Genomic DNA, 26,304 nt, shown 5'->3' on the forward strand with positions numbered 1-26,304 from the left:
TGTTGCAGAGACCTTGGAAGAGTCTTAGCATTGTTGCAGAGACCTTGGAAGAGTCTTAGCATTGTTGCAGAGACCTTGCAAGAGTCTTAGTGCTGTTGCAGAGACCTTGGAAGAGTCTTAACATTGTTGCAGAGACCTTGGAAGAGTCTTAACATTGTTGCAGAGACCTTGGAAAAGTCTTAGCATTGTTGCAGAGAGGAAGCAAAGCTGCAGTAGGTTGAGTAAGTGGCAGAGGAGGAAGTGGAGCTGCAAAACAGGTTACTCTTAAAAGGTTAAGTGGTGAAAAAGAGGAGTTTGATATTCTGAAGAAGAAATGGGATAGGAAATAAATTTGAGAATGAGAAGACTGAGTGAAGGGCGAGATGAAGGGCGAATTTGTGTTATTTTATACTATCTTGAGACGTGGTTAACTGGAGTAAAATGCTTAAGGCAGTTTGGCAGGGTTAAAAATATGGAATATAACCTAAAATGACTTGAAATTTGAAGAGAGGGAATGATGATGGTTTTGAATCAGAAGGACAGTAAGGTAATTTAAACTATGATCTTTCTTAGAGCAGCAAGAAGAGAAGGAGTCAGTGTGATATGATACAGTGGGAATAGCATGGGTTTTAGTAAAGCTCATCCTTGATTTAGATCTCAGCATACCACTTACTAGTTACGTTACCTTGAAGTGGTTGTTGATCCTCCGAGTCTTGATTCACTTTGAAATAAGAGTTCTAACATCTACTTCGTGAAATTATTGTGAGGATTAGTCGTCACGAGGTATTAGATATTATTTGTAATGTAGCTAATGCCCCGTGGCTCACTGTACCTACCACCAGTCTTCTTTCAGTTTCTTTGGTGTTGTAGGCTCTTTATCACCTTAAAGCTCCCAGATTTTCAGCTATCTCTGTAAAACTCTTCTGCTTTTGGCCTTAACTGTCTCTTTCTAGAAGAGACATTCTCCACTTCATCAGTCTAGATTCGCTCCCCTTGTTCTTCATAGCACACTTATCACAGGTTTAACTATGTATTTATTTCTATGATCATATGCTTGTATGATTTTTGTGGTTCCATCTCTTCTATGACAGAGACTAAGCACCTAATAGTGCTTGAAGGAATGAATGCCTGGGACATAGTAGGCACATATGCACTTATTATCTTGCCGTTCCTATGGGTCAGGAAGTCAGAAGTGACTTGGTTGTGTAGTTCTGAAGTCATGTAAAGCTCAACTGGGGCTGTAAGATCCAGTCCAAGGTGATTCATTCACATGCTTGACAGGTGATGCTGGTTGTTGGCAGGAACCCTTAATTTCTCCCTGTGGGAGTCTCTCCATGGGCTGCTTGAGTGTTCTCAAGTTATAGCTTCCTCAGAGCAAGCAGTCCAAGAGAGAACAAGGTGCTGCTGATGGAGGCGGGCCCAGCTTATGCTGGGATGCATACATGCACTTGTTTTGGCAGCAGGACAATTACATGATTTTTTCTTCTAGTGACACAGAAGCAGAATTGGAGAAAACAGATGTAGGATTAACCTAGGTGTTAGGGAATAACAAGGCCTTACAAGGCAATTGATGATATTGAGACATTTGAGACCATATCTTAATTTAGCAATTTGTGTTTGTTTGTCTGGTGCCCATAAGAAGTTTTTGACAAAGTGTTTTGGTCTTTGCCACACATGGAGAGTTACTTTCACCTCAACAGTGGTGCAGGGGACTTTCCTACGGACTCTGAGAAAATTGTAATGGGTAACTTTCCATGTGCCTTGCTTAGTGCCAGGTGCTCTGCTATGCGGTTTTGACACAGGTTATCTCATTTACTCCTCATAGTAATCCTAGGAGTCAATTATCCCTATTTCCAACATATTAGAAATAAAGAAACTCTGGCTTAGAATCAAGGATAACTCAAGTAATAGGTGGTGGGTCCTAAATCCAAACTCCGACCTTCTGATAGCAGAGCCCAAACTCTTACACTGTACTACACTGCCTCTGCTTCTGGGTAATTGCATGTGGAAATATTTACCTTAAAATTCTAAAGAAGCTGGATTCAAAATTGTACATTTAGGGCGGCACCTGTGGCTCAAAGGAGTAGGGCACTGGCCCCATATGCCAGAGGTGGTGGGTTCAAACCCAGCCCTGGCCAAAAACTGCAAAAAAAAAAAAAAAATTGTACATTTAGTATGATTTTAGTTATAACAGAAAAAGGTCATACATACATCAAAATTTGAGAGTTTTTTTCTCTCCTCAATTTTAATATTTTTCAAATGTTCTAAAGCAGGTGTTAAAGTCTGAAAGAAAAGTTATTTTAAAGAAGCAATTTTGTTCTAAAAGTTGTCATTCAAGTTTGCAAACTGAAACTGTGTTTGTATATAATGGAATTTTTAACATATTATTAAGAACTTTGAGCATAGGCCATTGTCATTAAAAATCTGCAAATAATATTTTTAAATAATGTATTTCTACAAAGTGTCATTCCATTGAGCTTGAGGCAATTCAGACATGATAACCAGAGTAATCCCCATTTGTCCTCTGTTCAGCTTGTCTAGTTCAATTCTGAATATTTATGAACAGATCAACAAACTTATGGATGATTCCAGTTTCAAAGGCACATTGGATGAACTAACCACTAACTTGTAGACAGAATTAGTTTCTTTATTTCAAAAGAGTTTCAAAGGAGGAATTATTATCAAATAAAAATAGTCTTCATACAAATTATCATAGTATAATATACAATGCTTTTCTGAAAAATTATTAAATAAATGATCTTATTTCTCTTCCACAATGTTGATATGGAAATTAGCATATTGGACTAGCTCTGTGTTTTATTCCAGTTAGTATTCCATGTCTTTCAGCAAGAAACACGAAGGAATTAGTTGTAGAAGGGCCTGCTTGAGCTCCTTGATTCTGGACCACGCTGAAATATCTCTCCCAAAAGAACTTTTCACCTGCCAGTGTTCTTCCCCTGATCATCTTTTGCCTTTCATGGATGTTCATGTAGCCAGCAACCTCCAACTTCCCAAACTCATTTGTAAGTTCTCGGTCCTGTTACTCAGCCTTTCCGTAGCATTTAACACTGATCCTTGAAATACTTTATTCACTTGGTTTGTAGGCTGCCAGACCTGCCTGGTTTTCCTTAATCTTACCAGTCCTTCTCAGTCTCACTTTCTGACTTGTCCTCTTTTCAACCTTAAATTTTGCTGTAGGCCTCAGTCCTCCCCTCGGATCTCTTTTGTCCATTAGCATTTTCTCTCTGGGCTATCTTTCCATAACTAGGCTAGCTGGTTCCCATAGCTTTAAATACCATCTGTATGCTGAGACTTCCAAATTTGTGTCTGTAGCCCAACGTCTCTGAGCTCTAGCCTCATGTAGCCAGTTTTATGATTTGACATAAACACTGGACCATGTAAGGAGCATCTCAAACTTAGCACATCCAAAACACATAAAAATAAAAAGTCCTTTATCACTATACCCTACAACCTAATCCAGTTTTTCCTGTAATTGTATTACCATCTACTCAGTTGCTGTTTTGCTCCTTTCCCCACCCTCTATATTCATTTAGCAAGTCTTGTTAATTCTGTCTTCAAAATACATAGGTGATCTAATGTTTCCCACCACTATCCTCTCACTTAGATTACTGCAATCATTTTCTACTGTCTTTGTTGTTTGTACTTAGTCATTAACTTGATCAAGATCCTCTAATCAATTCCCTTCGTATTTAAAATAAGATCTAAACTTCTTACCAAGGCTTACAAACTGCACCATCTGGCCTTTTCCCTCTCCTATCAACCTTATCCCTCTCCACTCATTCCCTAGTCCTAGCTTATTCTGTTCCAGCCAAACTAGTCTCCTTGCTCTGCCTGGAATGCACCGAGCTTCTTCCTGCCCTTTGGGCTTTTGTACTTGTTCTTTCCTTTGCCTGAAACCCTCCCCAGAGCTTCACATGGCTTTCTCTCCCACTTTAACTCTCTGCTCAGACGTCACATTTTTTCTCCTAATACTTAACTGCCTGCAGTTGTTCTGTTAGATGCCTGCTGGCTTCTTTATCAGGTACCATCTCATCTCTTCTCCATAGAACCATGGCTCCTGAAGGACAGGGGCTTGCTCTGTCTCGTTCACCTCTACATCCCCAGTGCCTAGAATAGTAACTGACACATAATAGATGCTTACACAGGTTTATTGTATGAATGAATCTACCATTTTACTGAAACTTATTGTATTAAAGCATATTGTCTGACTTATTGACAAATTTATTATTGTCCTTCCTCCTGGTAGATTTTCCCATGACCTCTCTCCAGTACTTGACGCTGTGTGTCTTCCTATCATCCTCCTCTTCTAATTTCTGTATTTCAGTATGTCCAGTTATCTACCACATCTCTGTCTTGTACACCATATCCTATAAACTGTCAACTCCTGTTTGTTCTTCCTTTGTATTTTGCTTATTAAATCTATGCCTCCTTGTCTGTTTCCTTTGCTACTTAGTTGAAACATTTATCTCTTACTAATTGATTGTAGTAACTTCCCTGCTTTTCATCTGTCTTACTCAATACTTCCTCCACATTGTCATCAGACTGAACTCTTTAAGGGCCAGGGAAACTCGCCTTCTGGATCCTTGAGTGATCCTGGAGCCTTTTGACTGAATCCAAACTTCACAGAACAAATCTCTTTATTTAAGGGATTTGTTCTGTAAAATTTGGATTTAGTGAGGGGCCACACTAGCCAAAGAATTTATCTTTGTATCTCTTCCAGCATCTAGCACTTTTTTTTTTTTAATAGTAGGCATTCAGTAAATGTTGAATGAATGAATAGTCCTATTTCTGGAAAGTAGAACTGGTGGGCCATGTGATTATTTAATGGCTGTAATTCTTTGAAAAAAAACTTGTACTTAAATAATCTCCCTTTATTCTTGCTTTAGAAAAGCTGAGCAATTTTTTGTTGTCTGTTGTTTTTAATGGACTACTTGAGTGATTATAATCACATAATGTACTACTAGAGTATTTTACGGTGGAGTTTTTTTTGCCTTAATGGAATTCAAGTAATATTATGCTTCTTTATTAAAATGATTCCTTTCTTTTCTCTTAAGCTAACGTCTCCAGGGAATATTGAATTGCTGAGGAATTTGGAAAAAGACAAACCACAGTTCTCGTTCCATGGATCCCTTGGGTGCCCCTTCCCAGTTTGTAGATGTGGATACACTAACAAGCTGGGGGGACTCGTGTGAAGATGAATTAAATTCTTCTGCTACTACAGCTGAAATATTTCATGAAGACACTATTAGATCACCTTTTCGTTATAATAAGGATGTCAATGGAAAAGTGGTTCTTTGGTAATTCTTTGATTTTATCATAAGGAGATAGGACTTCTTAGCCTTTCTTCTAAACTGTTTTATATGTTCTAGTGTCATTGAAATATTGCTTTGCACATAATATGTATAGAATACATGTAGCTTTATTGAGGTATAATTGACATAAACTAAACTGCTCATATTTAAAGCGTACAACTTGGTAAGTTGTGACATGTGGTTATATCCGTGCAGCCATCACCTCAGTCCAGTGAGCAAATACATTTATCACCTCCAAAAGTTTTCTATGTATCTTTCTAATCTCTCCTCCTCTTCTTCTCAGCCTCCATATCACTAAGCAGCCACTGACCTTCCTGTCAACTATAGGCTAGTTTGCATTTTCTAGAGTTTTATGTAAATGGAATCATGTGCTTCTTTTGATCTGCCTGCCTTTATGAGAATTATATAAATTCATCTGTGTTGTGTATATCAGTAGTAATTCTGTATTTAAAAAAAATTTTATTGAGAGAAAATTCATATACCATATAATTCACCAATTTTAATTACACAATCCACTGGTCTTCAGTGTATCCATTAGAGTTGTGTGACCATACCATAGTCAATTTCAGGCATTTTCATCAGCCCAGAGCCCTGTACCTACTTATCAGTTACTTCTCATTAACCCCCCAACCACTAACTTTCTGTCTTTATAGATTTTCTGATTCTGGACATTTCACATACATATAAATGGAGTCAGTACAATAAAATGTGTTTTTTGTGTGACTTAACATGTTTTCAAGGTTCATCCATATTGTATGAATCACAACTACATTCCTTTTCATGGCTGAATAATACTCCATTGTATGTCTGTACCATATTTTATTTATCTATCTGGTGATAGACATTTAGATTATTTCCACTTTTTGGCTATTATGAATAATGTTGCTGTGTCTAAACTCTTAATCCAACCATTTTTAGTGCTATTACCATCTGGTTACCAAAAAAAAAGAAATAGGTACAAAGCAAAAGTATAACATGATGATGTTGTGAGTTTAAGGGTAATAGCAATTACATTAAAGATCTATCTAAGAGTCCAGATTAATTTGTTTCCTCATCTTCCATGTGATGGTACCAGATTAATTTTTTTGAGTCAGGAATTTGTCTTCTGCTATCACTTACTTTGTGAGCTAGAATGTTTGAAAGGATGAGAAAGGAGGTTTCTTATCTCCTTCTTCTTCCCCACACTTGGTCTTTATTTATTTGCTTTCTCAGGAAAGGAGACGTGGCATTACTGAACTGTACAGCTATTGTGAATACCAGCAATGAAAGTCTCACAGATAAGAATCCTGTGTCAGAAAGGATCTTCATGCTTGCAGGGCCTGATTTGAAAGAAGATCTCCAAAAACTGAAAGGTGAATGAATTTTCTTAGGTATACTACTGCTTAGGAATTATTTATTTTAATGCTCTTTGCCTCAAAGAAGCATTTTTTTCTGCATTTAAGTGGGAAAATTATATAGATGTAGCTGCATTCTTTTGTTGAAACTAAATAAAAGCAGCTTTTAAAAAATTCACTTTAGCAAAATTTAACACATTTTGAAATATGTTAAACATGAACCCTGGGAATTTATTATGAGTAAAAGTCCTTCGTCATGTTCCTAAATTTTAAAATGACAATCACTACTGCTGGCTAGAATCTTTCAGAGTATTTTCTTGTCTGTATGTTTTCTTGTACTGATAAGCGTTGTAAAACAACTATTCCTGAACTGAAAACCCTTTTATTTACTAACTTAGTAGCCCTTTGGTGTTGTTATTTGAGCCCAAATGGAATATCCTGAAAATCAATCTTACTGTTTCATAACAAACATTTATGAAATACAGTGAAGTGTCTACCTGTATAAATTCTTGCTTTCCTTGACTTTTACAATTTGTAACACCAACAGTTGGTTTCTAACTTAATAAAGATATTAGAATTTGAACAGGAATACTTACAGTACTGGTTCTGTGAAAGAAGGGACAAAAAGAGAAGAATTATTGATAGAGAAACTGAGTTTTGACGGCAGAGGAGAATCATAGCCTTTAATTAAACTGCAAAGCAAGAGGTCAAGAAGAGCGTGTAGAAGTAAGAAAGGTGGTAAACATAGTGCTGGGAGCCGCTGGGCACAGTAACGGTGTGTGAGCGTGTGCTCATACAGATGGTAAAGAACATCAGGAACCTTAACTCAAGGTACGTAAGTAAAGCCTCGTGATTGCACAGCACGCATCTGAGAGTCTCCAAGCTGAGCTTCATGCATGTGTCTTTACTAACTCTGTGAGTTAAGACCAGTTAGCTCACCACTGAGTCTGAGTTTCCTTCTCTCTAAAATGAGGGTGATAATATTAATATTTCCTACCTCAGCTGCTGGCATCAAGCAAAACATTGGGGGTGGAAAGAATTAATATTATCAAAACTAAAATAATGGATAGTAAGTATTAAGCATAGCCTAAGCATTGAGCAAGTATTTCTGGCTTTAGCTGTCATGCCTCAGTTGTTTTATTTAATGAATCAGTGCCAACCTGCAGAGAGGTTATTAGTGAGGCACTGAAGGACTGAATACTAAATCTTGTCCCCTATTTACATCTCTGTTAACAATGTAAAAAATAGCAACAAAGAATGACTTAACCAAATTTATAGGTGATAAAAAGCTGGGAGGGCTACCAGGAAATAGCACATGATAGACTTAAGATTTTCAAATGTCTGAACTAACTAGAAGTGTGAGCCAAAAAATTGAAAAAAAAAATAAAACACAGATGAATATTAAAGTCTTGCAGTAAGTTCAGAACATTAATTGCCCAAGTTCTGGTTGGTGAGGTCCTGTGTGACAGCCCTTCTTATATACGGAAGTAAAACGACATTGTCATCCATTCCATCATTCATGTAGTTAACCTGAGTGTATTAACACTTCCCTCTTCCTTATTCCTCATATGAAGTCTGTTGTCACACCCTACATTTACCTTGAATCTATTTCTCTCCATACCGTTGCCGACAGCCTGGTGTCTGCTACCATTGTTCCTGCCCGGATTACAGTCGTAGCCTCTCCTCCAACTGGTCTTCCTGTACTATTCTTCTTTCTTAGATTTTTCACATGCTAACTCCTAAGTTTTTGCTTTTTAGTTTGTTAATCTCTTCTTAATGCTCCCCTACCTCAAACCATTTAGTAGCCTCCCACTAACTTAAAATCTAAACTCCTTAAACTATTCTCCAAGGCCTTCCAAGATCTCACTGACTGATCTTCAGGCTTATCTGACACCCCCTCTTCCCAAACTGAAGCCAAACTGGTCCCCTCTCACTGCCTGATCATCCAGGCACCTTCCCAATTTCACAGGTGTTGCTCTTTCTCTCAGTAGTCAACTCTTATTCTTAAGTCTTGGCTTACATCTCTTTTCAAAGTACTATTTATTTTATAAAAGATGAGTCTCCCCTACTATATGCTCCCAGCCTTTAGTCCTTTTCTTTTGTGCCTTTATCACAATTATACATTGACCTGGGATGTCCATGTCCCTATTAAACTGTAAACTTCCTGTGTACAGGAAGTGTATGTTGTGTTAGCCTCCTGCGCCCGGTACCAGGAATAGTGAAGGCACTCTTTAAGTGGCTGATAAATGAATAGAAGCTCTTGAGGATTTTATTGAAATAGATAATGTATTGAAAATGAATTGATAACATATTTTTCTACTATAAACGCTAACAAGTTCATTAAAAGTCCAGCATCAAAATCAAAGGAAGCTGCCATTTATCTGTCCTAGTAGGACCCTGTGGTATACCGTGTTCATGTTATTTTAATTTTTTTACTACTTTTTAAGAGCATAATAAAGTGGGGTGCACTTCACAGCAAATTATCGTATGGTAGACATTGTAGAAACCATATTAAAGAGCTAGGGTTGGCACAGAGAAGAGAAGATGTAGGAGAAACATAATAGTTATTCTCAAATACTTGAAAAAGGATCTTATTGGAGACGGAGTGTTGCAGTAAGGGTCTCACGGAAAAGCAAAGTCGTGAAGAATAAGCATGCTTATTGAAATTGTGTTTTAAATAAAGGTGACCATCTGCTCGCTCAGGCAAAATGGCGAGCTTCTTTATTTGCAGTTGGCTTATATAGGGAATTTTGTACATGAGCACAATGCAGCAATGACCTCATTGATCCATTTAAACAGCTTATGACCACCCGCCCTGTAAGTAGCTCCTCCCTGGTAATCTAATAATCCCCCCAACATACACCATTAAGCATAATCCTTTCGATATAACCCGGTTTAATATAACTTAATGAAGAACATGTTGTCAGTTATTATTTTCTTTGATCTTATCTGATGAAGCCTGAGGCTATGGGGGAAAGAGACGATTTGAATGTCTGTTCTACTGACCATGCCATTTGGAGGCAGTTACTTTGAATCTTTAAGCAAAGCATAGAGAAACTTCTTGGGCATATAGGAGTTTGTGTGCAAACCTCTGCTCCCATATAGGCCTTAAGTCAAGGGGGTTTTTGCTGGAGCCTTTTATAAGGAATTCTCAGGCTGGACTTCTCAAAAGCCTTTCATGAGCCCAAGTTTTATCTGTGCCATTAGATACTTGTATAACATTACCGTTCTCAGACATGTCAGCAAGCGACCTTCGTCACTTACCACAGATCAGGAAAGGTTACTCCATTCCCAGACCCGTTCCTTACCACAGATCAGGAAAGGTTACTGATGGGTATCTGGCCAGTGTTCCAAAGGGCTTTCTCATAGGCCTCTCATAGTACTGATGGGTACTCCATTCCCATTCCTTACCACAGATCAGGAAAGGTTACTGATGGGTATCTGGCCAGTGTTCCAAAGGGCTTTCTCATAGGCCTTCTGAAGTCAACCTTAATTCCTTAATGCAGTCTGGAAATGCTATTCCAGCCAAAACTTTGGTCATGTTAGGCCCGCAACTAACCTGGCTACATGGGATTTTGCCTCAGTTTCTTAAGTATGCCTGCACAAAGTATTTTCACTGCTCTCTCTCAAGCGGTTTTTTTGGCCAGAGGCATATAGGCTTTTCGCCTATAAGGGAGCGTGATGTTGTGTTTTGTTCTCGAATCCTTGATAGAAAGATACATAGAACTTAAGTTCCTTAGTGAAACTTTCCTAAGAATTAGTGCTTCCTGAAAATGGAATGGGCATTGTTGGCTTATTGTACTCACATTCTCCCTCCTCCCTTCCAAAAGTCAGTCTTACATCCACTCTTTGAATTTAGGAATTTCATGAAACCGAAGCTGATGGGGGGTTGTTCTTTGGACTAGATTGACAGATGATGTATTCAACTTTAATGAATTAAAATAACATCTGATAATTCACTTGCCTACTTGTTTATACAAGAGTATGTATAATTTAGACCTAAATAAATATAGGTTCAAGTATCTGCATATGCAAAGTAAGGATAAAAGTATTTTTCTTCTTCAGTCAGGTCCACTATACAGTTTTGCTGCTTAAATGTTTTATATTACTTAGTATTTAAATGTCGGGGTTTGACAGGATGAGAGCTCATACGTTACATTTTTTGCTTACTCTGTTCTCTTATAGTTAGCAGGCTTTTTGCAACAAGCATTAAACAGCTTTAGTGTTTCTTTCTGTGGGAATTAGGATTTAGAGAGAAATAAGAATTTGAAAAGTCATAACTAATCTCAGTACTCATTTTCTTAGATTATCATTTCAGCAGTGCTCCTTAGCAAAGGATGTAGTTGGGGTAAAGGTCATGCTGGGCAGTTACGACTAGGAATAAACTTATTTAGTGAATTTGCATTTTTTTACAGGAATTAAAAATCCATTCAGGGCTGTGTTTAAATCTTTATAGAAATATCAGGATGAAAGTTTTGAGATTAGAAGAAATTTGGGCTAGAAAGAACAAGTGAAAGGTTGGAAAGTGATATAGCAGTACTTAACATAACCCTCAACTCAGAATTTTTAACAATTATAAAAGAAAAGGTGTGATTTCCAAGAACAGACTAGCCAGAACACTCAGACTTTCCTGTTTCTGAATTCTAAACTGAGAGTTCTCTAGGACTGATTCAGCAAACCAACTGCCCAAATATGTTTGTTTGCTTGCTTTTTTTTCTTTTTTTTTGATCTTGTAGTTCTGATTTATTTTAAAATTTTACTTTATACCATGCAAGATTTCAAAGATATGTAAAAGTAAAGTGATCAGTTTGATCAATCTCCATGTACATGTTAGCACCTTAAACAATTATCAACATTTTGCCAATTTTGTTTCTTCTTCCTAATGGCTTCCTTGATTAAAAAATTTTTTTGGAAGTCAGTTAAATCAATTGCCACAAATCGTATTAGTTCAGTTGAAAAGATTTTAGCATGTATTTGGAATTTCTCTTTAAATAGTACATGAAGTACATCATGTAAAATCATTAAGTACTCCATTTAGTAAATATTGGGCCAGATATGGTGGTTGCTTTTTTAAATTTTTTTTATTATTTTTTGTGTGTGTTTAGACATATATATTCCACTTTTAATATATTTGACATGTACGCTTGCATTATACACAATAGGTGAGGTAGGTCCCTCCCTCCACCTTTCCCCCTCCCCCCTTTCTTTCTGGGCTATAATTGGGTTTTATTGTTCGTGTGGGTGGTTATATATTGATTTCATAATAGTATTGAGTACATTGAGTATTTCTTTTTCTATTCTTGACATACTTAGAAGAATTTGATCTAGCTTTATCCATGTGAACATAAAAGATGTGAAGTCTCCATCTCTTATGGCTACGTAATATTCCATGGTACGCATATACCACAGTTTGTTAATCCATTCATGAGTTGATGGACACTTGGGCTGTTTCCATGACTTGGCAGTTATGAATTGGGCTGCAATAAACATTCTTATGCAAATGTCTTTGTTGTAGAACGATTTTTGGTCATCTGGATTTATACCTTGTAGAGTAATTGCAGGATGGAACAGCAGGTCAACTTTTAGTTCCCTAAGTGTTCTCCAAACTTCATTCCAGAGGGACATATTAATTTGCAATCCCACCAGCAGTACAGAAGAAGCGTTCCCTTCTTTCCACATCCCTACCAGCATCTGTAGTTTTGGAATTTTGTTATGTGGGCTATTCTTACTGGAGTTAGATGATATCTCAGAGTAGTTTTGATTTGCATTTTTCTGATGATTAAAGATGAAGAACATTTTCTTCATGTTTCTGTAGGCCAGGTGCCTGTCTTCTGCGGAGACACTTCTGTTCAAGTCTCTTGCCCACAGTGAAAAGGGATCACTTGTTCTTTTCTTGTCATAAGTTTGAGTTCTCTGTGGATTCTAGTTATCAAACCTTTGTCAGAAACATAACCTGCAAATATCTTCTCTCATTCTGAGGGCTGTCTGCTTGCTTACTTACTGTGTTCTTGGCTGTGCAGAAGCTTTTTAATTTGATCAGATCCCAGGAAGGTATTTTTGGTATTGCTTCAATTGCCCGGGGGGTCCTCCTCATGATGTATTCTCCCAGGCCAATTTCTTCAAGTGTTTTCCCTGTACTCTCTCCCAGAATCTTGATAGTTTCATGTCTTCAGTTTAAATCTTTTTATCCAGTGAGAGTCAATTTTTGTTTATGGTGAAAGGTGTGGGTCCAGTTTCAGTCTTCTACAAGTCGCCAGCCAATTCACCCACAACCATTTGTTAAATAGAGAATCTTTCCCCCAATTTATGTTTTTGATAGGCTTATCAATGATCAAATGACGATAAGTAGCTGGGTTCATCATTTGGTTCTCTATTCTGTTTCATACGTCTACCTCTCTATTTTTGCGCCAGTACCATGCAGATTTATAACACAGCCTGAAGTCTGGTAGCCTGATCCTCCTGATTTGTTTTTGTTTCTGAGTAATGTGTTGGCTATTCAAGGTTTTTTCTGATTCCATATAAAATGAAGTACTATCTTTTCCAAATCTTTAAAGTATGACAGTGGTGCTTTAATAGGGATTGCTTTCGGTAGTATGGACATTTTAACAATGTTGATTCTTCCCAGCCATGAGCATGGTATGTTCTTCCATTTGTTAACATCTTTAGCTATTTCTGTTCTCAGAATTTCATAGTTCTATGTATAGAGATCTTTCATGTCTTTTGTTAGGCAAATTCCCAGATATTTCATCTTCTTTGGTACTATTGTAGAAGGAATAGAGTCCTTGACTGTCTTTTTAGCTTGAGTGTTGTTGGCATATATAAAAGCTACTGATTTGTGAGTAATGATTTTGTATGTAGAGACGCTGCTGTATTCCTTGATCACTTCTAAGAGTTTTGTAGTTGAGTCTCTGGGGTTTTCTGAGTGTAAGATCATATCATCAGTAAAGAATGAGAGTTTGATTTCCTCTGACCGTATTTGGATACCCTTGATTGCCTTCTCTTCCCTGATTGCGATGACTAAGACTTCCATTACAATATTGAAAAACAGTGGAGACAATGGGCAACCTTGCCTGGTATAGTTGCTTTTTTAAAAAATCAAAATAATACATTCATATCATTTCTTTTAAATAATCATTTTCTTGTCATAGCAAATGTAAATTGTAGAAAATTATATACACACAAGCTAAAAATAAAGAAAAACTTACTATTTCCACCACACAAAGATCACTACTATTATAGCACATTAGTAAAAATCTTCTGTTTGCAGGTGTGGGTGTAAACACACATCTTGTATCTTCTGTTACCATAATAAAATAGTTGAACATTTTAGTTCAACATGTTGTTCAATAGTTGAACATGAACAGAACATGTGTACTGTTCTCAAAATAAGATAATTGTGTACATACTGTTCTGAAATGTGCCTTCTTCAGCAAATGAATTCCACCTTATAATTTCACAAGTTAAACCATGTAGCACTAAGTTTCCAGCAGATGCAGAATCATCCTTTATAACTATTTTATCCAAACCAGTATCCAATCCAGGACCGTACACTGCATCTTATTGTTTTTTAATTTGTGTGTGTAGTTTTTTGTAATCCAGCACTCTGTTCATGATACTGATTTGAGTGAACTAGTCCAGTTGTTTTACATACAAGATGGCCTCCTTTCTACTTTTGTCTTATTTATTTGAGGTGCTGTTTAGTTTCTGTTTCCTGCAACCTGGAGGTTATAGCTAATGGAATGAAGTTTTGGAAAACATACACTCAGTGTTGCATTTTATTAGAAGATACCTAAAGTTTGATTGACCATCTAGTGGACCATTACTAAGGTGCCCTCTGGATGCAGTGAGAACAGTTTGTTCCTTGCATTTGTAGGGTTCTATTTTATCCTTTGTGAATCAAAACTAATCTGTGTGGCATCTTTAGGCTCTATGAATGTCCAGTTCTTCATGGTACATTCACCTAATGGTTTCAGCTTTGAATTGATAATCTTTGTCTGAACTATTACTTTAATGAAGATTACCAAGTTATATTTTCCAAAATCTGTGATTCCATCCAACTTTTCTAACTGGCGTTCTTACACGGCAGAGCTTTTCCTCATTAACTGGTATTATTTAGTTACTTTAAATTATAGTTTCTGTTGGCAAGGCAAAATAAATGCTTAATTCTTTTAATCACCAAATAAAGAACTGGCTTAATTGCTGCCTCAGATGATAACAAATGAGTTTTTTCTGCCTTTCTCTATTTTATCATTTTGTGCCTGTAGTTATTCAAGGTCAGTATATATATTTTTTAAATTCCTTACATTTTATTTCACAGTTGATGAAGGAACTTACCATTCATCTGTCTTTCCCTTTCCTACCTCAGTTTCTTCTCTCCAGTAGCAAATACTTTGAATCTTTTTAATTGCCTTATATTATTAACCTTTTATTTCCAAATAATATGCTAAAACAACTGTCTTTATTTTTTCATTATCTGATGACTTACTACTGTGGAAGTGAAAGATTAAACTCTATTTCCTCTACTCCTCCCTTTTACAAACACATGTAATACCCATACATTGTCCTGTCATAATTTTGATTAAATCGATATTTGGCATTAACATTATGACTACATAAATGTTGCTTATAGCTGATTAAAAAACATATTAGTAGTCTTTATATACAATCTTTTCCCTCTAGGTTACTAATAGATTTAATTTTTGTGTAAATTTTTTTTTTTTTTTTAAGAAAGAGAGTCTTACTTTATTGTCCTTGCTGGAGTATGGTGGTATGACAGTGGCTCACTGCAAACTTGAATTCCTGGGCTCAATCAATCCTCCCCTTTCAGCTCCAAAATTGCTAAGACTATAGGCACACACCACTATGCCTGGCTAATTTTTTTTTTTTTTTTTTTGTACACATGGATTCTTGCTACATTGCCAAGGAACTCCTAGCCTCAGTCATCCTCTCTCACCTCAGTCTTTCAAAGTACTGGGGTTATAGGGGCATTGCCTGTGGCTCAAGGAGTAGGATGCCAACCCCATATACCGGAGGTGTTGGGTTCAAACCCAGCCCTGGGCAAAAACTGCAAAAAAAGAAAGTACTGGGGTTATAGGCATAAGCCATTGCGCCTAGCCTTGACCCCAGATTTTTAAGTACTCCCGTAAACTTCCTATCAGTAAAGTTAGACACTTGATCTTTTCCTTCCATGTTTTCTTGAGAGGTTCCTCCTGGAGCCTTCCATCCTCTCCTTCCTGTCTAGACTATGCTCTGTGCCTACCGCCCAGTTACTGTCCTGGAACTGGAACTTTTTTAACATCATCCTAGGAAATCCTTTATTCTGTCTGACAGATTGGATCCTCAGTTTCCTAGATTTCTTGCATTTTTCTTTCTTGATATACACCTTCATTTTTGTGGGTAAATCTACCAGGAGATTTTTGAGAAGAGCGCAACAGGGCAAAATTACTGAGAGCTTATTTCTACCTTTGTATTTAATTGATAGTTTACTTGAAATAGAATTCTAATACAGAAATCATTTTCCAGAATTTTGAAGTTATTGTTTCCTTGTTTTTGATTTTGCTTAGGGCCAGTGAGAAATCTCATGCTATTCTTATTACTGATTCTTTGTATGTTACCAGTCTCTTCTTGGAAACTATAATCTCATCTTTGCTTCTGGTGTTCTGAAATTTCACAGTGGTTTTCACAGTGGTCTTGTGGTTTGGTCTATGTCTAGAAATTCATATCTTTTAGTTCTGGGAAATGTCTTATATTATTTCTTTAATAATTTCCTTCCTTCTGTATTTTCTGTTCTCTCCAAAGGAATCTATCGGATGTTGTACTTCTATATTTAATCCTTCACTTTTCTTATCTGCTATCTATTATTGTCATTTTATTCTTCTAGAAGATTTCCTCAACGTTGAACATTTCATTCCTGCTTGCATATTTTTCCTTCCTTTGTGTTGGTTACACCACGTCTGCTGGCAGGCAGGCAGAGTTCTCTGCTTCAAGTCAGTTGCTATTCCACGGACTCGCCACCTTCCGAGGCTTGGATGATGCTTATCTGCTTCACATTCTCTTGGCCTCTGTGCTTAGACCTGCTGTATTACTTCTCTGTCACTTTGGGAACAGAATAAACAGAGATAAATGCTTGTGTTCAATCCATATTTTAAACTGAAATGTCTCAAATTTCTTAGTACTTTCTTTCTTTTATGGTTTGACTATTTTTTTTCTAATACCTCCAGACTTAATGTACATTTTCATTGTTCCCAGGTTGCCGAACAGGTGAAGCGAAGTTGACCAAAGGGTTTAATCTGGCTGCCCGGTTCATCATTCACACAGTGGGACCTAAATACAAGAGCCGCTATCGCACAGCAGCTGAGAGTTCCCTGTACAGCTGCTACAGAAATGTGCTTCAGCTGGCAAAGTATGGTCTGATCATTCTATGGACATAACATGTCATACATTGTTAAAGGCCCCAGTATAAAGATAAAACTTAGCTATGGAAGTCAAATTTTGAGGAACTTAGATAATTTTGGAATACCCTAGAGATAGAATTAATCATTTATCTTTTCAAACTTACTAAGATCAATAGGATGGATTTAATCAATTCCCATTTTATTCTGTTTTTATTTGAAATCTATACTCCAAAGAATGCAATTTACAATTAAATTGTATAGCAGTATAATTATTAAATAATGCAAATGGATTAGCTATTATAGAAGATTTGTTGAAGAAGTAGGGAAAGAGAAGTTAAGCTGTGTTTAGAAATTCTGTATCATCATGTATGTATTACAAATTTTTATAGTACTATTTTTGTTTCCTGTTTGATTACAGAGAGCAATCAATGTCTTCTGTTGGGTTCTGCGTCATTAATTCTGCAAAACGAGGCTATCCTTTAGAGGATGCAACACACATCGCACTTCGTGAGTAACCTTGGAAACGCCTGCATGAATGTTGAATCTGAAAAATTTTTTTTATCATTAATGAAATGATTAAGGCCACAGAGGGTTCATGATTACCTGATGATGGCACCCTGGAGGGAAGTTTCTAGTGACAAGTTGCAGAGCTCTCACTTTACTTTCTTGGGTTGACATTTTTATCGGTGTCAATAAAGCCTTAGTTAGAAGACTTGCCTATCAAATTTAACAGAGATTAATTGAGCAAAATAGGATTCACAAATCAGGCAGCCCCCAGAACCAGAATAGGTTCAAAGTGACTTTTCTATTAAATTTGAAAGTGATACTAAGACTAGGGAGTATGGGCAGTGCATCAGGGATTTGAATCAGAATTCAGAGTAATCGTTGCTGTAACAAATGTAATCAAAGCAGATTTCATAACATCCTATTTAGACATCACTTTGCATTTTAAATAGCCACTTTCATATGTGCTATTGAATATAAAACCCTGCATTTAGATTTTTTTAAAAAAGACTGGGCTCAATCAGTATGAGCCAAAATGTCATATATGTGATATCAAAATATGGTGTTCAGTCCAAGAGAGCCGCGATCTCACTGTATATACTCGGGTTCAGACCACATCTAAAGTTTTGTATGCAGTTATGTGTGAGAAATTAGAGGACAGATACTTTAAAACATTAGTGGTATTTCATTGTGGACTTATTTGTGCTGCATTTTTGAGCAACAGTTCTTGGGAGGATCATCATAAACTACACTGAGCATCTGCTGAAAAAGTACTGTGGATCCTGTCTCAGGAAAAATGTATATAAATGCAGAATTTGCGTGTTTGTTCAGGATGTCTACAGATCCTCATCAGGATCGTGCAAGAGAACTATAGCTGTACAAGGCAAGGTCTACAACCATGTTGCCGGGAAGATTTCAGACTCATCTGAGATAAAACTGTGCCACAAAAATATTTTAGTGCAGTGACTACGTGACCATCTGTTACAGATATTATAGAAAACATCTATCCTTTGGGAGAGAAACTATACTACATAATCTTTAAGACCCCTAGAATTTAAAGATGAGGAGCTAAAAGCCTTATAGCCACTAAAAATTATAAAAATATCCCAATGTACATAATAATTGTATAACCTATACTTTAGGTTGAGGTCCTATTCAGTCTTGCATAGTCTAAACTTACAAACTATTGCAAAAACTAATACCCTTGCTGCTCAAGGATGTTGTAGTAGAATTTATAGATTGTATAGTTGGACTTTATATACAGTAGACTAAGCTGCAGGGGCACAGATTTATCTTGTCATCTTTGTATTTCCAGTGCTTCTGTATGTCAAAAATGCTTGACATATGGTGCTTGCCCAAGAAAATGTTTTAAAAAGGGCCAAAGAAATCCTATTTAATTTCTGTAAACAACTCTGCATTTTAGGTAGTAGTGTCCATTATACAAATTAAGAGACTCCAAAATTAATCATGTTGTCAGGATTACACAGACTTGGAACACATATTCACACCTTCTGACTCCTAAGTCCAGTGACCTATCATACTAGATAACTCATTATGCTTAACTGAGAACTGCTTCAGGTTACAATATTATAACCTGTATGTCTAAATGGTGCATTACCCAAAGCAAAGTTCCTGCCTTGATATCATTCCTCTTGACAAGGCTTTTAGCTAGTCTCTGCATTCTCTGATTTCTCTTAATCCTTACCCTGTCATCTCATAGCTTCTTTTATATCTCTAGTTCTTACTAAAGTAATAAGGATTAGAATTTAAAGATGCAGCATCATTTTATAGAAAAGAATCTAAATAGGGATTCAAGAAGACTAGTTTTTAGTTCCAATTCTACCAGTCCAGCTCTAGCTCTGTGGCCTCAGATAAATTACTTGGCACAGTACCATTAGAGAGGTCAATTTTGAGAATAACTGGTAAAAGCAGATAAAGATCAATGATGGGTATAAGGGACTTTGATGATGCCATTTCTAGGAATTAGCAAAAAGGGACTAACTCCTAAAGTTACCCAGTTAACTTATATTGTATAAGGCCCATTTAACATATTACACCTTAAATGTAGTAGCAAAGCTATAGATCTTATTCAAACACACACACATACACAGTGATGCCCTTTGCTTGAATACTTTCCCAAGCATTTGGAAAACAACATGGCTTGTACACTTTTATAGCATATATAGGGCAAGAACAAATCTAATGATATAACTAGGTCTTCAGTATCAAAAGATTTCTTATCAAACTATTGTCAGAATTTATTTTATTTGAAATCTAAGCGTCATCTTCTTAGATACTGATATATCAAGACTTACCCTTTTTTTCTGTGTACAGTTCGCCAAGAAAATTATAAAGAAATAGCAAGGTGTTGTGGCAGGTGCCTGTAGTCACAGTTACCAGGGAAGCTGAGGCAAGAGGATCATTTCGAGCCCAAGAGTTTGAGGCTGCTATGAGCTGTGATTTCACAGCACTCTACCAAGAGCACAAAGTGAGACTCTGTCTCAAAAAATCTAAAGAATCATCCACATTAAAATAAATGTATCAGGCTAATTTGAGTGACTGCTATGTGCTAGGCTCTGTTCTGTACACAAGAAGATACATTAGTGAGAAAAAAGTGAAGATGTTTGTTCTGTGTTTCCAGGTGAGGAATTTTAATGTCCCAGGTGTCATTCTCACCAGTTGAAGGGTATTCACTAGATAATAAGCACATGACATTCTGGTTGATGGCAGAAAGTAGTGTACAGATGAAATTTTGAAAAGACGGTGTGAAAAAAAGAGAAAAAAAAGAGAAGACGGTGTGACCTGGCAGTGAGTTCTAAAACCTTAGAGTCATGGCCTCATTCTTTTTTCCCCTTTTTGTAGAATTACTTTTCTAAATGAACTGTGCTGAGGGAATTCAATTTTGTTGGTATTTGGCATTGCATTTTGTCTTCCAAAATTATATGCTGAGAAACTTTTATGTGTGAGCATTGAAACTTGATGTCAGAGTAAATAGGAAAACAAAATCTGGTTTTGGAAGTTCATTTTTGAAAAAATGTCAAGGTGGAATAGAAGGATAAATGAAAAATAAATTTGTTACCTAACAGAGGGAGAGTTATGAATGCTTGTTCTCTCTTTCAACAAATTAGGCTCTTGAGATACAATGGTGAACAAAGCAGACAGTATATTTATAACCAGAATCATAAATTGTTAATTCTGTTATTAGTTTCTTTTGAATCATTGCACGTCAAATCATTAAGGTGTGCTAGAGCTTAATTAAAGTAATATTAATGTAATATGTACTCAGTCTTCAAAAGCTCAGTCTAGCCATAAAATGCTATGAAAGGTTCATAAATAGAAGGATGCTGAAAAGATTGTAGGAGGAGCACAAGGAAGGGTGAGTTCTGCCTAAGGGAGAAATTAGTAGGAAAGATAGGTGAATGGAGTTCTAGGCAAAGGGAACCATGCGAGCAGAGGCAGAACAGCAGGAAAGTGGCCTGTTTTGAGTACAAGAAAGAAGCAGATTTGGCTAACACATAAAATGTGAGAAGAATAATTGGAAATAGGACTAATGAGCAGAATGGGGGAAAATAGTTGGGATCAAAATATGGAGAATCATGCTAGCGGCTTTGAATCTTTACGTATAAAGTGGTGCAGAGCTATCACAAGGGTTTAGTGAGGAAGAGAACAGAAGAATTCAGGCAACAGTGAATATGTAGATTTGGGGAAAAAGGAGAAGAGTTAAGAGTTAATTGCCAAAGTCTGTGTATTGAGAACCTGAAAGCAGCTGGAAGAGAGAAGAAATAAATTTTAGAAAATACGTACCAGCAGTGGAAATAAGGAAGAAAACCATTTGGAAACATAAGATGAGGGAAGGGGTAAAGAAGTGTCAAAGGGAACTCAGGATTTTAGCGTTGGGGTTGAGATAAATACAAGACAAGGAGCAGGTGTAGGGATGAGAAGATGGAGACGGGGACTTGGCTCTGTTAGGATTAGATGTGGATATGTTGAGTTTGAGATCTCTGGGGTTATCTGGACTGATATGCCTAGTAGGGTGCTAGGGAATTCAAGTCTTTTGTTTAGAAAACAATGTAAAGATTTGGGAGCCATCCGCATTTGAGGTAATACCCAACCAGCAAATTAGTGAGCTGAGGGAAATATGAATATCAAGGAAAGAAAAAATGTAGAGGACAGAATCCTGGAGGGCAACATTTTATTTATTTGTGTAATTTTACTTTTTTAAAAAAACAAAGTCTTACTCTGTCACCCTCTGTGAGCTCTGTCACCCTAGCTCACCACAGCCTCAAACTCTTGTACTCTAGTGATGCTCTTGCATCAACCTCCCATGATGATGTCGGCTGATGTTTCTATTTTTACAAGAGATGGGGTCTCGCTCTTACTCAGGCTAGTCTTGAACTCTTGAGCTCAAGCAGTCCACCCACCTCGTCCTCTTACAGTGCTAGGATTACTATAGGAATGAGCCACCACGCCTGGCCAAAGACAATATTTTTAAAAGGTGAAGGCTTGCGCAATAAGGACTAGAGCCAGGGAAAGATCCAGTAAGTTAAGAACTGGGAAAAGGACACTAGGTCTTACTGTTAAGAAGTTGATAGAAGATAACCAGGATAACACAAAGTAAGAAAAAAAAGGATCTGCTTTGGTTTTGTGAGGTTTGTCAGAGGATGAAAGACTCAGTAGGACATTGAATGCTGTAACTCAGTAAGTAGAAAGACACTTGTGCTAGATCATTCAGGTCAAACAGAGGCCCCAGGGAATAAGAAAATATCCTGGGTGAAGGAGAAATAAAGCTCCTTCTGTTGTGCAACTAGAGGATGAGGAGGAGAGGGCAGAGCGGACATTCAGTAAACAAGTAACTCCGTGAAACGTCTGTAGCATTGCTCTGGAGCAGGGGTCCTCAAACTTTTTAAACAGGGGGCCAGTTCACTGTCCCTCAGACCATTGGAGGGCCGGACTGCGAGCCCCGGGATGAGTCAGCTGCTAAGCAGGACAGGCAGCAGTGGCAAAAACACCCGGTGGGCTGGATAAATGTCCTAGGCGGGCTGCTGTGGCCCGCGGGCCACAGTTTGAGGGCACCTGCTCTGGAGGAAAGCAAATCAGAGAAGAGGTTTTTGCAGGTTTCTGGGCAGGCCTAACTGATCAGGTATCATAGAAAAGTGACCTGAATGAAATGATCCATTATAAAAGTAAACCTCTGAAGAGTTTCTCTTTATATAAAAGTAATTTTTACTTATTGAATAATCCTTCTCTTTTCTTTTCCTCAGGCACTGTAAGGAGATTCTTAGAGATTCATGGGGAAACCATTGAAAAAGTAGTATTTGCTGTTACTGATCTTGAAGAGGTATTTTGCTAATTGTTATTATTTAAATCTTATTTTTGCTTGTAACTGCCTTTATCTCATCATCATAAGTTTGGTGAATTTCCAGCAAGCAAACCTAATTATGTATGTATTTGGCTAGTGGGATTTGCCATCATTCATTGAAAAAGGCTTTATTGGAAACAAAACAAACCAAGAAGAACATTTTGTTAATGTTTTTTTTGCTAAACTGCTGTCTCTGTACATGAAATCTTACACAAGTGGAGTCGTTCTGCTGTGTTAGCTCTCCGAGGCTAAGTGGAAAGCTACTACTGGCTAGAAAAGCTCGGACGTGTGCCTGACCTAGAAACACGTGACAGCCTTACCTAGTGGCTGTTACTGAGTAAGTTGTGAGAGTTACATGTTTTATTGTATGTAGTTAGGTTCATTATGTTTCAATTTGATTTCAAGACATTTTGGAAAGTCGGTTCTTTATCTTATTGAGCTTTATTTAGTTTTAGAGTGCTTTGTCCAATTCAGCTTCTAATATTTCCCAGTTTTATATTTTTGGCAAATTAGTAGTATCTGTATCACAGGATTTTTGTGATAATTAAATGAATTAAGGTATGTGAAACATCTATGTAGAGTATATGTAGCTGTCTACGTATTATAAAAGTGCTTTTGAATTTGAAAAAAAGGCGTATTTACCTTTTTTGGTATCTCTTGTTTCACTTGGTTTATCTCTACATTGACCCTGCCAGTGACCTTTTTTTGAGTGTCTGTCATGTCACATTTAGTATATTAGGTTCTGGGAATCCACTGGGGACCAAGTCATGGTTGTTTCCTCAAGGAGCCCATTTTCTTCTGTGGAGGCAGAAAATTCAGATAATAAGTGCATTAATGAAGGTGTGGGAGGGCTAGGATATAGGTCCAGCTTGGCCTGTGGTTAGGAAATGCTTCCCATGGGAAGAGAAACATAAGGTGGGATTATTTTAAAAGATTATTAGGATTTGCTAAGAGAAAGGCAAGTGGCAATAGTCCTGCAAGTCTGGGCAAGGACATGTAAGTAATAAATAGCACTGAGTGTTCAGTGTTGCTGTCGCATAAAGTGCGAGGCTCTGAGTGGCAAAAATGAAAGGTTGGGGCAAGATGACTCAAGGCTTATGTTGCATGCTGTGGAATTTAGCCTTTATCAGTTATGCGTTGGGGAAATGAGTTTTAAGCAAACAAATGATGTGATCTCCTTTCTGCTTTAGCTGTGTGAAGAATGGTTTGGAAGGAGAAAGACTATGACAAGAAGAGATAACAGATGGTTGCAGTATTCCAAATGAGAAATGGTCAGGCCAGAGCAAGGGCACTGGGAGTGGTGAAATTTAAAAAATTTAATAGATAAATTCAGCTGGAGTTGGTGGCTCTTTAAAATAATACATAGGAGAAGCAGGAAAAGAAATTAAGTGTGGCTTCTAGGTCTCTGGCTTGCATGACAGGATAATGATACCATCAGTGAGGTCACAAACAGAAAGAGAAGGAAGGTATTGGAGAGGGAATGAAGATGAGGTCTTTTCTGAACATATTGAATCTTAGGGGATCGGTGGAGCATCAGGGGCAGGTGATCAGCAAACCAGGTGCTCATCAGTTTGAAACTGAAGGTGGAGTGTAGGCTAGAATTCAACCATTTTCATCAGACAAGGTACGAAGTACCAAGAAGATAAAGCTCTTGCTCTCAAGGAGTTTTTAAGCTAGTGACATCATAGCTGAGTAAACAAAGATCACCCCACAATGTGGTACACGCCGTGCACCACAATGCTATGGCAGCCTGGGGGGCGCTCAGTGCAGACACAGAGGAACAGAGAAAAGTCTTTACTTTTCAAGTCACTTGTGAGTCATTTATTCAAAAATGAAAGGATAGTCATGGCACCTATAGCTCAGCGGCCAGGGTGCCAACCACATACACTGGAGCTGGCGGGTTCAAGCCTGGCCCGGGTCTGCCAGACAACAATGACAACTACAGCAACAACAATAACAACAACAACAAAAAAATAGCTGGGTGTTGTGGCAGGTGCCTGTTGTCCCAGCTACTTGGAAGGCTGGGGCAAGAGAATCACTTAAGCCCAAGAGTCTGCGGTTGCTGTGAGCTGTGACGCCACAGCACTCTACCAAGGGCAACATAGTGAGACTCTGTCTCAAAAAAAAAGGGAACAGAATTAAAGGATAATGGGAAACAATTTTATTGATTAGACAGACATTTCAGTAAGAATTTCAACATGGCAAACCTCTTTATATCAAGTAAGCTTTGTTGCACAAACATCAGAGATGAAAGAACACGGTCACACATCCTTTTAGTAAAATGGGATGGTCTGGGTTCCATCACAGAACGTCATATGGTGAAATTCATCTGTTGAATGACTAACTGAATGAGTATACCATATTTCTTCTTTGTCCTTAGGAATATATTGTTATAGATTACTGGATTTAAAAAATTAAACTAGAAACTAGAATATTATCATATTAAGACCCAAATCCAAGATTTCACTTTTCATGATAAATCTTAACATTAGTGTGCTATCTGTTTGCGTTCATCTTTGATTCATTTAAGGATTCCAAAATACATTCTTCATTTAGTCATCATCTCTTTATTATTATTATGTGCTGAAAATGAAAAATTCTAAATTCTCAACTCTGTTCAATGAAAGTTAAAAATAGACATAAGAAAAATACAGACCAATATCCCTTATGAATAGAGATGCAGAAATCCTTAACAAAATACTATGAAACCAAATCCTCCAATGTATAATAGGATTATCTACCATCACCAAGTAGAATTTATCCCAGGAGTGCAAGCTTGGTTCAAAAAAAAAAAAAAATCAATCAATATATCATAATATGTTATATTAATAGAATAAAGCATAAAACAACAAGATCATTTCAATAGATGCAGAACATCCAACACACTTTCCTGATAAAAACATTCACACTAAGTATAGAAGGGAACTTCTTCAACCTGAAATAGGGCATCTGGGAGAAACCTAAAAGCTAACGTTATACTTCAGTGAAATACTGAAAGCCTCTGCCTTGTTATCAAGAACAACACGCTGGTCGCGCAGTTCAGGTGTGGGGCGGCCGCCGCGGGAGCCGGCCCGGGCGCTCGGGGGACGCTCTGTGTGTTCCCAAGGAGCCTTCTGGATTATGTCGATGACTGCAAGCACCTATTATGGTAACTTAAGGCCCATTTCTCCTTGGCGTTGGCTGTTTTCTGTTGTTGTTCCTGTTTTGATCGTCTCTAATGGCTTTAAAAAGAAAAGTCTAGATCATAGTGGAGCTTTAGGAGGGCTAGTGGTTGGATTTATCCTAACCATTGCAAACTTCAGCTTTTTTACCTCTTTGCTGATGTTTTTCCTTTCTTCTTCAAAACTCACTAAATGGAAGGGAGAAGCAAAGAAGCGTCTAGATTCAGAATATAAGGAAGG

At 37.3% G+C, this 26,304-nt stretch overlaps 1 protein-coding gene across 3 annotated transcripts in view; it reads left to right on the top strand.

Annotated features, from left to right (window-relative positions):
• Positions 1–26,304, top strand: part of GDAP2 (ganglioside induced differentiation associated protein 2) — a 77,208-nt gene that overhangs the window by 2,407 nt on the left and 48,497 nt on the right. For 2 of the 3 annotated variants that reach the window (XR_001161460.2, XM_012807617.2), the window contains exons 2-6: positions 5,055–5,297; positions 6,525–6,664; positions 16,895–17,048; positions 17,459–17,547; positions 22,806–22,882. Coding sequence is in view for 2 of the 3 variants with exons in the window: in XM_012807617.2 (XP_012663071.1) it covers positions 5,122–5,297; positions 6,525–6,664; positions 16,895–17,048; positions 17,459–17,547; positions 22,806–22,882 (636 nt within the window). In the remaining variant the exon portion in view is untranslated. Of the gene's footprint in view, positions 1–2,826; positions 3,003–5,054; positions 5,298–6,524; positions 6,665–16,894; positions 17,049–17,458; positions 17,548–22,805; positions 22,883–26,304 lie in introns of all 3 variants that reach the window. The other variant, XM_023515498.1, reaches the window with a different exon arrangement.

This window comes from Otolemur garnettii, unplaced genomic scaffold, assembly GCF_000181295.1.
Source record: "Otolemur garnettii isolate 467f Iridium unplaced genomic scaffold, OtoGar3 scaffold00073, whole genome shotgun sequence".
Taxonomy (NCBI): domain Eukaryota; kingdom Metazoa; phylum Chordata; class Mammalia; order Primates; family Galagidae; genus Otolemur; species Otolemur garnettii.